This window comes from Cygnus olor, chromosome 1 (genome assembly GCF_009769625.2).
Source record: "Cygnus olor isolate bCygOlo1 chromosome 1, bCygOlo1.pri.v2, whole genome shotgun sequence".
Lineage (NCBI taxonomy): Eukaryota > Metazoa > Chordata > Aves > Anseriformes > Anatidae > Cygnus > Cygnus olor.
Window position 1 is genome coordinate 111,137,746 of NC_049169.1, and position 12,416 is coordinate 111,150,161.

At 46.4% G+C, this 12,416-nt stretch overlaps 1 protein-coding gene across 3 annotated transcripts in view; it reads left to right on the top strand.

The window, feature by feature from the left end:
- The first annotated feature begins 2,306 nt into the window (after window positions 1-2,306).
- The window catches only part of EVA1C (eva-1 homolog C), a 38,056-nt gene continuing 27,946 nt past the window's right edge, over window positions 2,307-12,416 (top strand). Inside the window, exon 1 of one of the 3 annotated variants that reach the window (XM_040577028.1) lies at window positions 2,307-3,022. In XM_040577028.1, coding sequence (XP_040432962.1) covers window positions 2,728-3,022 — 295 coding nt within the window. In that variant the 5' untranslated portion in view covers window positions 2,307-2,727. Of the gene's footprint in view, window positions 3,108-3,191; window positions 5,853-12,416 lie in introns of those variants that run through there. The other 2 variants (XM_040577039.1, XM_040577059.1) reach the window with 2 other exon arrangements.

Below are 12,416 nucleotides of genomic sequence, written 5' to 3' on the forward strand. Positions count from 1 at the left end.
TGTAGGGTGCTTTCCCCCATAAGAAGGCTTCCCTAAAAGGCAGGCATCTACACGAAGGAGCACCTGGCTGCATCTTTCATTGTTATTCAGCCCTCACTGCTTCACCTCCCTGGAGGTTACCTACAACATTCTGAGCCTCTCCCAGCTCAGTCATTCCACATGAACACTGACTTTGTGTTTGGGTTATACCTGCACAGTGCCAAAGCATACCGGGCTCATTCCTGCACCACTAGATGGTCTTTTTCTTACAGCACCACAGGGCTAGAAAAGGCAATATTATCTCATTGGAAAGAGAAGATTCATTGGCAAACAACCCTGCAGGATCTTTACTCAGGCAGATAATGATAGGATAAAGGGGACTGATTTTAAACTAAAAAGGGGGAGATTTAGATTAGCTGTAAGGAAGAAGTTATTTACTCAGAGGGTGGTGAGGCACTGGCACAAGCTGCCCAGAGAAGCTGTGGATGCCCCATCCCTGGAGGTGTTCAAGGCCGGGTTGGATGGGGCTTTGGGCAACCTGGTCTGGTGGGAGGTGTCCCTGCCCACGGCAGGGGGCGTGGAACTGGATGGGCTTTAAGGTCCCTTTCAACCCAACCCATTCTGTGATTCTATGATCTTATGATTCAAAGCCTTTCAAGCATGAGTACAGGATGATGTTTCTCAGTGATTTTTGATGTTTTATATATTTTTCTGCATTGGTTGTGCTTGTCACAGATCCTCTGTCTACTCAGAGACACGCACAGCAGATTGAGTTGTCGTTATTGACAGCTACGTCCCATAAATTAGTGAGCAATTCAGAGAAAGGGAGGTAAAACACTTCTGATAGAGCTGTAGCAGGTGGCCCGAATATGAGGTATCTGTATCTCTGTGTTGACTGTATAAGGAGTGAGGGTCTGGCATCCTACAGCCATAGGTCATCTAACTTCACTGGGTTGAAGTTATAGGAGATATGTAGCTATGGTAGACATGGCAGATGCAAGGTTAGGGTAGATAAGTCCACCACAGTCATCTAGGCAGCTTTTTAGAAGATCTGAGCATGGTCCCCAAGTACTTTCTTTTATAGAGGGGTGAAAATAGATGCTATTTTTGACATTTCCCTGGCATTCACTTCTGCCTTCAGTGGAACTGACCTGTGGTAGAAGGTGCAAGAAGCATCAGATTAAATGCCCTGGTATAGCACAATCAAGGAAAAATAAACTGAGAGAAGTAGACAGGAGACTCCTGCAGTTTTCTTTCTGATATCATGATTAGAAGGCACAGGGTAGCTTGTTCAGTTCAGAGGCAAACACAGTCCTCACCTGAAGCAGCTGGAAGGAAGAGCATCACACTCCTGATGAAGCTAATGTCCTCTCTTCCATCTGCGTTTGCAGTTGCAGATGTTTCAGAGCCATTCCATTTTGTCCTGGTTTTCAGCATCTTCTATGCCACTTATTTGAGTTTAGTAAAACGTGAAGGAATATCCCTGACCCTGGGCAGGCTTCTTTGAAACCTGGTTTGCTCTTATCTGACTAAGACTACAGAAGGGTGAATATACTGTGCATGTAATCCAGTTGTTTTTCTGTGTGTGAAGAGGGGGAGGTTGAAGAAAATGAATTCAGATGCAAACATGAAGTTCCACTTGGTCAAAGTTCAGTGCAACTTCTAGGAAGAGGTGCCAAAGTTAAGAAATTGAAATCTGGATGTGATCCAACTTCAGTTGGAGCAGGAGGAGAGGAATGGTTTTAACAGCATCCCTTTGGTCCCATCATCTTTTACCTCCTCACTCGTGTCATTTCTGGAGAAAGCAAATGAGTGTGAATGTGCGTGCCAGGCTGACAGCAGCTAGGTGTTCCTGCCTACCCACTTTACACCCGAGCACAACCCCAGGGTAGAAATTGTTTTCATGCCCGTTTCCAGTGTTGCTTCTAGGGTCTCTTGCCCTTTAGCCTCCCATACCTTAATAGGAGCTGCAAATTACGTTTGAAGGTGGCTTAGCAGGTCGTAAAGAGAATGTTTGAACTTCCCGATGGTTTACTTTCCAGTCTTACAAAACAGATTCCAGGGAACAACCTGAACCTTCTCAAAGTAACTTCAAGATGTTTTCTTCCTTTGCAATGAAAGCCTTAAGCAATACTACACACTTCAAACTCACCTGCACTGAACTACGTGGGTCTTAAGGGCTTGGGTAAGGTGTTCTCAGACCGTGAGGAGAGGACACAGAGAAGGGGAGAGGACACAGAGAAGGAGAAAGTTTATTTTACAACATGCAAGTTCATTTTACAACATGCAAGAGTCGGGGCCGTTTCTTAACACTGCTGTTTGCCCACTGAAATCCCTCGTCCAGGCAGTTTATTCTGCCAGCTGGGTTTCCCCCAGAGACCTGCGAGCCGACATAAGGCCAGCAGCCCAGCAGGGGCTGGCATGCGGGCCGAGGTGGTCTGAGGGAGGGAAGGTCGTGCTGTGGGGATCAGGGAGCGGTGGGGAGCACCTTGCGGCCACCTGGGGAAGAAAGCTGGGAACGTGGACAGCGGGGGACTGTTGGCACAAGAGTCAGTCCTGCAGCCCCTGCCAAGCAGAAACGAGGGGATAAAACCGAGTTAAAAGCGAAGCGCACGGGGCGTGAAGGCGGAACGCCGCCCGTCAGCCAAGAGGGTGGCGCCGGGCCCGAGAACTGCCCGGAGAGGGGTGGGGAGAGCCGGGGGAGGGCGGGCGAGGTGCCGCCGGCCCTGAGTCAGCCCGGCCCGCGCGATGCGCGCTGAGGGCAGTGCCGGGCGCGGCGCCGCCGAGGAGCCTTTCTCCTTCCCTCCCTTCCCTTCCCCGCCGCCCTCGGGGGCTCTCCCGCGGCGGGGGGGGCGGCTGCGTGGCCGGGCAGGGCTGCTCCGCCCTCCTCCTCCTCCTCCTGATCCTGATCCTGCTCCCGCTCCCGGGGGCAGCCCCAGGTGGTGGCCGCGCCGGCTCCACCATGTGAGGCGGCGGGGCTGCCGCCGCGCCTCCCGCTGCCATGAGGGGAGGGGACGCGGGGCTGCGCCCACGCCGCCCACAGGTACGGCCCGGCCGGCTGCTGCGCCTGCTCTGCTGCGCCGCCCTCCTGTGCGGCGCCGGGGTGGCGGCGCTCGGAGACTTCGCAGGTAACGGGGCGGGACCCGCCGGCACCGCGGCGGGAGGGAGGGAGGGAGGGAGGGAGAGGCGGGAAGGTGGGGCGGGAGCGCCCAACGGTCGCCCACCCCCGGCTAACGGTCCCCTACCCCCCGCTAACGGTCCCCTACCCCCCGCTAACGGTCCCCTGAGGGGGACAAAAGGGGTTAAGGGATCCCCGAGGGGTGGGGCGGGAGGGTTTTCGCTGCTCGCCGCCGTCGGTGTCCTCGCTGCGCGGTGAGGAGGGCGTGAGGGAGTCGGCGAGTATCCGGCTGGCAGTGCGTGGAAGTCCCTGGAAGGCTTCCCACTTTCTTCTGCTGGAGGCTTGGAGCCGGGCCCCGAGTGCCCAGTGGTTGGTGCTGGTTGTAGTGCATCTCTGGGCTGTGGCACAGAGGTGGTGGTCCTCGCTCCAAAAGCATCTGTGTCAGATAACAGCAGGGTGCCGTGTTAGTGCAAAGCGAATAACTGTGGAAACTGGAAGGCAGAAAGTCTCCTTGGTACCGGCAGGAGGGAGAAACAACCTCTGTTCTGTGCTCCTGTCACTTTCCTCGTGTTCCATGACATCTCGCTGCTGGGACGCAGTTATTTACAGGAGCGGTTCCTTTCCTTTCTGTACCCCACAGTAAGCACGGCGTATTCCTGGCAAGCTTAAGGAACTGCCTCCAGGGCAAAAAGCTATCCTCGCCCTTAATGAACAGAGCAGAACTTTCCGAAAGCCAGCCGAGTGCACCGGAACAATGTTAGTATGGGATTAATAATCCAAATGTGCTATTACACATGTTAATGGAGTTCATGTTCCTGCAGTTCAAAAGGCCAGTGATGGTTCTGCAGAAACTAGATGTATTTTCTCAGCAGTAGGAAAATACAGCCTGTGATTTTGTTACTGTGTCAAGCTACGTAAGTCTGAACATTCCTAAGAAAGCAATCACCAAATGTAAAAACCAGAATTACATGCTGAGATAAACTACATTCTCCTGTTAGATTCCTTTCACAAATAAAAGCCTTTTAGGTCTTTTAAATGCTTGCTTTATTTTATTTTTCCCTACCTGCTGGGTTTTAGATGTTAGTTTTGGAGTTGCATATAGTTCTCAAAACAAAAGTTCAGATTTTCTCTTCCAGATAGCCACTGAGTTAAAAAATATCCCTCTAGTTTATCTAGGAAAGTTCCTCTCACAAAAGTCCATTCACATTGAAAATGAAGTTATTCAGATAAGGTTATCCAAGATACGTTTCAGAAGTACAGCTGTATTCAGTATTTCATTGTGCACTGAACTTTCCCAATAAGTAGAATGACCAAAGATAATTCTCCAACTCACCCTAGACATCAGCATTAAAAATGTCATGCAGACAATTCGGTAAATAAAATGTAGGAAAGATTAGATTCCAAAATGCTTGCCAATCCAGACTGGGGACACTTCCAGGCCTGAACAAACGCCTCTCACATTTGCTTTTTACTTTTAACAGAGATGTAATCCAGAATGATAGAAAACACAGAAACGGTGCTGGACACTTTTTTTTTTTAAAAAAAGAAGGCATCCAGAACACACGAGGAAGTTTTTAGCTACTTCAAAAGCAGGGAAACGCGCAGCAGGTGCTGCAGGCCGGGAGCTGTCAGATGTAAGATGACACCCTGCAATGCCATCCTGAGGCTGCTTAATACCTGTTAAAGGATTGCAGCAAGCTCTGCAACGGCAGCTTCGAGCCAAGCCTCTGAAGTTGCTGAATTTCCTTATTTGTTCCCCCCACCGTTCCCCCCCCCGCAGCAGGAACAGTGACTTGATTTTCATAAGCTCTGCTGAACGTGCGGGAAAACAAATCTGCCCCGTTTAAAGGGACAGCACCTCCTCGGGGATTGTCCCGAGGGGTGACAAGAGGGACCTGGTCTCCCTAGCTTTACCCTAGTCCCACATGGTCACAGTGCTGGGAGGGGGCAGGTCTAACCCCCTGCTTTACACTTTCTGAAGGTAAAGCTCGCAGGTGGCAGCCTGCACGTTTCCACGTCAGGATCGTGTGTGGCAAAAGCAACAGAGATCAGGACCGTGAATGTGTTCGGCACCTTTTGATCTCTTACGGGGAACTTAGGAGTGTGCAGAGAACTGGAGGGAAGGTCACTTAAACTCTTCCTTCTCTTCACAGATTTCAGGCTTTTATACTCAGATTATCAGGTGCATACTTTCTTGGGTCATTGCCTTTTCCGCTCTGTGTGTTTCCAGCATCAGATCTCTACCTCTACAGCCCAAACTCTGTTTCTTTCTCCTTCTCTTTCTCTTCCCCTCGCTCTTTCTCCTCATTCTCTCACTCTGGCAGCTTTCTGTAATCCTTCCCAGCCTGCTGTCAGATTGCAGCAACTGTACATGTAATCCTTGTTGTTCTCATTATGTATGCATTAAATTACACTGGCAATCCTAACCTGCCCAGAGTCCATCTGTTAATCGCAAGACCTACCTGCTGCTGGTAACAACTCAAAGATGACCCCTCTTTGGATTTGTCTGATGTTTTGGAAAGCAAGAGCAGGGAATAGTGTATGTGGATAGTGAAGGGTTATTATGAGGTTGGTTTTTTTTTTTCCGTATGTGACTTGTATTTATTTCCCCATTTAGTAAACTGTCGACATTTTTTATGGATCACTTCACAGAACAGAAGCAGTCAAACTTTTACAGTATTTGTCCCTCTCTTTTCATAAGAGACAGGCTGGGAGTGCTGGCTGGGAGTAGAATCTCTTCATTTGGCTGTTGCAGGTCAGTTGCCGTGATGGTCTTGTTATTGCACTTGCTCTCCTAGGACATGGAGCTGGGGGTTCTTGTATGTTTGTCAGTCTAGCTTTTAACTATGGAAAGGTGTTTTGTTTTGTTTTGTTTTGTTTTCTTGGCAACATTTCTCCACTGTGCGGTAATGTTTTATGAATTGGTATGTGAATTGGTATTTCCTAGGGAGAAAAATGTTCTGAAACAGGACTCCAGCAACAGAGTTCTCAATCTAACTGTGTGAGGAGGACTCTGTGAGTAAGCAAAGTTAGTTTCTCCTTGGTAACAGGAGGTATCTGAGGTAAACTAATGTTGGTAGACACAGAACTTAAAGATCCACGTAATCCATTCTTCTCTAGCAACTTGGTGGCAACAAAGGATGTATGGATATTGTATTAGTTGTTGAAAGTGGAGGTTTGCCTTCAGGTGAGCAGTCCTCTAAACGATTCATTTTTTAAAGCGCTTATGCCAAAGTTTGTAACTGGTAGCTAAAGGTTTGGAGGGGGAGGAAAGGTTGGGGGGTGGAGAGAGGGAGAAATCCTAATTCTTTCCTCAGACCTTCATGCATACTGGTTTGAGCTGCAGAACTTTCTGCCTGTCATGACTCCTCTTCAGAGGACATCTAAAATCATTTTTCACCGAAATATTTAGTCATGTCCACAGTTTCGTTCCTCATTGACAAATCTCTGTCCTCTCGTTGCTTTTCTCAGTGATCGCTTGCACCTTTCACAGCTCAGATCAGGTCCCAGACCGGGAGATGGCAGACTGCTGTGAATTTCGCTAATTCTCCAGTCTCAGCAAGACAAAATCCCGAGTAGTCTGGGCTCCAGGAGTCCGACAGAAGTGAATAGGGGCAAATACCTCTGCCGGCTCCACAGAAAGCCCAACTGCCCCCTCCACGTGCTGCTGTGGGAGGGCGGGTATGCAGAGGTGGTGGCAGTGGTTGAGGGGTGCAGGACTCATCGCTCCCTCACCTCCATCCCTGCCCTCGCTGCCGGCCGCAAGAAGGCACTGGGCTCTGCCCTGGGCTCTCTGCCCTTCCTCTGCTCCTTCTCCTACCTGCTCCCTGTCTGTGGCCAAAGCAAACCGGCCTCTTACCCTTCCAGGAACAAATTCCTTCTCTCCAGCAACACTGAGGAACAAGTATATGTGGAAAAGAAGGTGAACGGCAAGCGCCACGTACTTACAATGGTGGAAGCAACCACCGGATGGCTGGTCCGAAGGTAGTGGGGCATCTCAATTGATTGTTCACAGTCAGTTACAGATTGATCTCCTCGTTCTCTCTTTACCTCCTTGCCTTCTCCTCTGCCTCTTCTCTCCATGCTACCTTGGGCTTAGGCCTTCTGCTTGAACTGCCCTCCTTCGCTGGGATCACCACTCAGTCTCCCGCTCTGTACCGCAGTCCCAGCCAGGTTTTCTGGGCAGCTTTCAAGAAACGTGTCTGTAACCGAAGATCAGAAATGAAGTAACCGTGTGATTGCGCGGCTGGGCTGAAGAATGACTTTTGGGAGGTGAACAGAAAAAGTGGCCTGCTGTTTAGGTAGAACCTTTTAACCTCTGTGCACCGGTGTCAACTTTTCTTTCATTTTCCAGAAAGTTCAGACAGAACTAGGCATTACTTTAACTTCATAGACTTGATCTTCTGACCCAATAATAGAGAACAAATGGATCTAATGAAAAAGCAAACCAGTTCACCCAAGAAACATAATCTGGTCTTGTGATCTTTCTGCATTAAAAGTTTCCATTAAGTTCCGTGGCATTTACCCATCACAGATTCCCCCAGGCAAAAGGAAAGCAAACAAATGCTTTGAGCAAATGCTTTGTTTGTAATAACGTGGCAGGATCAATCAAGACCAACCACAATGATGCAGAGAGGTTTTTTTGTTGGTTTTGTGTTGGTCAGATAAAGTCCTGTACAAATTTTCTGGAGTCAGTTCTGTTGACTCATTGTGGCAAGTGGAACTCCTCTTTCCACCAGGATATTTAATGAGGTCCTAAAAGGAGCGATATCGATGATGCATCTTCTTGATACCGGCTTGTAAGTGCCAAACGCAAATTTTGGTTGCTTTTTTTTTAATGGGAGTATTTCGTTTTAGAAACACGTTTCATCTCGGTAACGTGGGAGTTAAATCTCTAAGTCTGGTTTAAGGTTTCTCAGCGTGGAGTGGATTTGGATCTGTGACACAGGTCTGTGTCAGAAATGAGAACCAAGGTTTTGTTCTAGGCTCATCTCTGCAGTTCTAGATGCTTTCCTGAGGAAGTGTAGCTTATGAAATCCTATTTTATATGTGGCCTAGTGTTTAGTTTTTGTTGAGTCCTCTGGTTTTGATCATCCTTGTTGAAGCTTTGGCCCTGTTAAATTCCTACACGTTATTTGAGTGTAAGCAGCTGGGCCCTGCTGGCTTCCCCAAGAAAGGATGCTGCTCCAAAAGCTCTCTGATAGTGAGTTAAAGCTTAGTTTGATGCTCTCCGCCTCCCTCACCACCGCTCCCAACAGACTTTGGGAAATCCAGGTATGAGACATAAACCTATAGGAAACCTGACTTCCTGAGCTCCACTGCTCAGAGATGGACATGTTGGAGTCTGTCTTTCAGATTCTTTCAGCTCTGGGGCAGGAACTGTCTTCATTCATCACCGTGCAGATTTCTGGCGCTTGACACATCATGTGTTATTTTATTCAAAATAAATAGCAGGGATTAGCTCCTCCTGACTTCCTATTCTATCCGCTACTGATACCCTTCTCAGCAGGACAGAGCTTCCAGGCAATCTCGGCTTTATTAGAGAAAGTGGTTACAGACCTATTCCAAACAAATGCTCTGATTTTGATGGAAGTGTCCCCAGACAGAGAAGTCACTGTCTGACCAGTCACCAGTTATCAGAAGTCTGCTGTCTTCCAACTATACTCTGCAACTAAAACTGAAATATTTTGGTATATAACCAAACACAGAGAAAATAGTGTCTTAAAGGGAGCCGAAGAGCAGAAGGAAGTGTGGTTGTGCCTTATTTGTTCAGCATTGGTGAGTCATTTCATCTGAATTTCTATGCATTTTAAGAGTTTTGTTTCAAAGGTCTATTGTGTGGCTTCTGGCAACAAATTAAATACCAGTACTGTTTGGGTCTTAATTTAGAATTAATTTAAAAACATCACTCATAATATAAGACCTGACTGAAAGCCTGTGGAGGTCACTGGAAGGATTCCCAAGAATTTCACTGGGCTTTGGATGAGGGTCGTAACCCACAAATATCTGTTTATTTTTCCTCATTGTATTTATTCTTGGATGGGAAGACAAGCATTCATTTTTCAGAATCATGGTACAGTTTTGGACTTTTCATTTTTTTAGGCTAAAACTGGGTTGGGGAAAAAGAAATGTTGTAAAGAAAATCACCAAGCTATGAGGATAGAGGGTTGTAGGGTTTTTTTTGTTGTTGTTGTTGTTTTCATTTCTGTTTTTTGATTTTTCTGGCTTGGATCTGATAAACTATAAGCTTTCCTAACACTGAAGATGCAAGCTGCCAGAGGATGGACTTAGTGATTCAATACACAAATTCCCTGGTCTCTAATTTATCCTATCCCTTGTAATCTGATTTTTCGAGTGTCAAATATAAATGGGAATGCATTAAATGGGAGTTTGACTCAGGGTTCAGTTTGCAAAATGAAACTTTTTTTTTTTTTTAAGAGGGGCTGGCAATGAACAAACTCCCCCACCTCCCAAGTTTGCATGGAAATTCACGTTCATAAATTCAAGTTTTCAAAGGCATATTTTCCCCTAGTCCCTAGGGTACTTTTACTTTTAGTCTTTGGGATCATAACTTTTCTGTCTCGTGAGCATGGGGATTGACTCATTCTGTCTCCAGGATGAAGTTGCCACCTGCTGAGCCTTTCTCTTGTTACTTCTTGTTAATGGCACTAGAAGACGCTACTCTGTCTCCAATGAAAAGGAGTTTTTTTTGTTGGTGGAGTTGGTGAGTTTTGTTGTTGTTCCCTCCTTCCTTCCTTCTTTCCTTCTTTCCTTCTTTCCTTCTTTCTTCAGAAAAGAACCTCACAGTCTCCCTTAGAAGTCTTTTATCTCTTGTCAGCATCACTGGATAGGAGGGAGAAAATCTTCCTTTTCTACTGTAATAGTTCCATACTAAGTCACAGGACAAGTATTTGTCCCTGTGGCTTTGTGGAGTAGCTGGGAGAAGTATAGCTGACTATAGCATGCAGTTTAATACAGACCCAAATCTTCGGAGACTGGTAACAGTTTACCCCTTCCTGGCACCTACCTTGCTTGCTAAGGAACTCCTGGAACTCCTGGACACTTTTACCGAGGCCTGCCAAGTGTTTTATGCTGCCCTTAGTATTCATTTGGCGTACAGCCATAGGAGTGTGTATGAATGTAAGGAGAGAGAAGGAGGGAAAGAAACTAGGGGAAAAAAAAGAGCTAGTGGGGGGGAAGGAAATGAGTAGGAATCTCTGATTTCCTCAGAGAGCCATTTGGATATAAAGAAAGTAAGCATCACTCCTAGATGACAACACAAGGGAATATGAAATTGTCCATCTGAAGGAAACAGAGAACAGCTGTGGGAGGACATGAGAGAGAGAACAGTCAGCTGGCTTGTGAGTGCAAGAGTCATGGATTTTCCCACTCTGCAAAAATTTCTTACACATAATTGCAAGTCCAAGCTGAGTGGCCTGGATACAAAGAGGTTATGGGGTGCCTGCAGAAACAATGCCCATTTGGCAAAACCAAAATGTTGCAGGAGGTCTGTGCTTCCTTCATGATATCTTGGTTTTGGTTTTGTAAAAAGAGCTCATGGCTTAGATTTTTATGTGTGCTGTTACTCACTGAATAAACCCTGTTCACATACGTGAGTTTAAATGAGTTCTTAGGCAGAATTGCCTTCTTGTTACCTGAATCCCTTCTTTGGCCTAAGTGGAACCAAACCCTTGCTTAATTTGACCCTCAGATTTAGCAGACAGAGGGAGTTATGATCAATAAGATGGTTTATGATCCATGAGTTCTGATTACGGGGGAGAAAAATTAAACAAAATAATTTCCTTAGTAAAGCACACATGTTTTTGAAACAGTTCATGGAAAACATGACCGAGCTCTCCATCACTAATGCCTGCTTTGATTGCCACGCTATCCCAAAAGCATTTTCGCTTTTAACTTAAGGATTTTCTTACTGAAGTCTTAATCCCCCATCTGTCATTAAGGCCAGTGAAAACAAGTTGCCCCATTAGCAGCAGGCTGATTAGCTCTCCAGTATGCTTGCGCTGTCTCTTCAGCAGCCAGTTTACTTTTAGCATGAGTAAGGGATTGAATTGAAAGTGAGAGCTCTTACTTTGGCCTGTTAGCTCAGGCTTCAATTTTCGTGAAACTTGTGGCAACTTTATTTCTGTGATTCCTCTACCTCCCTAGGTTTGAATCTGGCCACTGAGCTCAACAGTTGTTAAGGGAATGGCAGATGGACAGAGCAAGATCTCCTAAGTTTTATCTCCTGGGGAATGGTTAATTGAAAACTCCCAGGGTCTGATTCTAAGAAAAGAAAGAGCTTTGGAAGCTCTGAAACCAAACTAGACATTTGGAAATGGAAAGCTTTTTAATGGTCACTAGCTTATCACAGAAGTGAGATTACCACTAGTTTTTCCAAGTGAGCATCTGTCCCCCACATCAAAAAGGTTTCAATAACATCAAGAATAAAATTATGGAAGAATGATTTTTCTAGCCTGGCAGACCAGTTTCTCATGTCATCGCCCATGGTGCAAGCAAAAGGATGAAGATTTTGGGATAGCAGTCACTGACAAGGAATGTGAGTGTTGAGAGGAGGAGTGGAAAAAGGCTCACTGAAAAAAACAAGTGAGGGAAATTGAGTCAAATAGTGACTCTGCAAGAAAGCATGCATTAAGCAAGTGTGGATTTTTATGTGTATCTCTTGAGTGAAGCTGTTATGCTCATTTCAGAACAGTAAGTAGAATAATCAATACTTCTGCCCGAGGATATTTCTAATTGATAAAAGACTGTAAGACCACACCTTTCTGGAGTGACTCTAAACAGTACGCTTACATGGCACCTGATGTACAAAAAAGAATAAAGTGATGTGGCAAGAAACACAGTGGTTTAATTTTAGAAATAGTGTCTTTCCTGCATAACATTTTGCATTCTGTCATGACTGCTAGCTCCCAAGTAGAGCTACCACAGAAAGAACTTGCAGACAGCCAAGGTAAGAGACGAAAGGGAATTACAAGAAGCAGATCCCTGCCCTGCTTCTGTGAACAGAGCCAGCCAGGCACTGTCAGATCCACACGCAGAGCAGGGCTCTGAAGGCAGTGATTATGCAGTAACCCTGAAGAGCATTGTCTGTGGTGTAGTTAGTTGCCTCTAAAGACCAACAGAGAATGTGGCAGAGGGGAGGGGGCTTTAGGGGGTTAATTTTCCTTCAACACTTCCTTCACAGACCAATGGAGAACATCTGGAGAAATACTGCAGCTGGATCATAAATACCAATAAATGTCAGACTGATGCTTCTGATGGGGTTTGTAGTAGAGTTTATCAGCAATTCTGTTATCGCTGC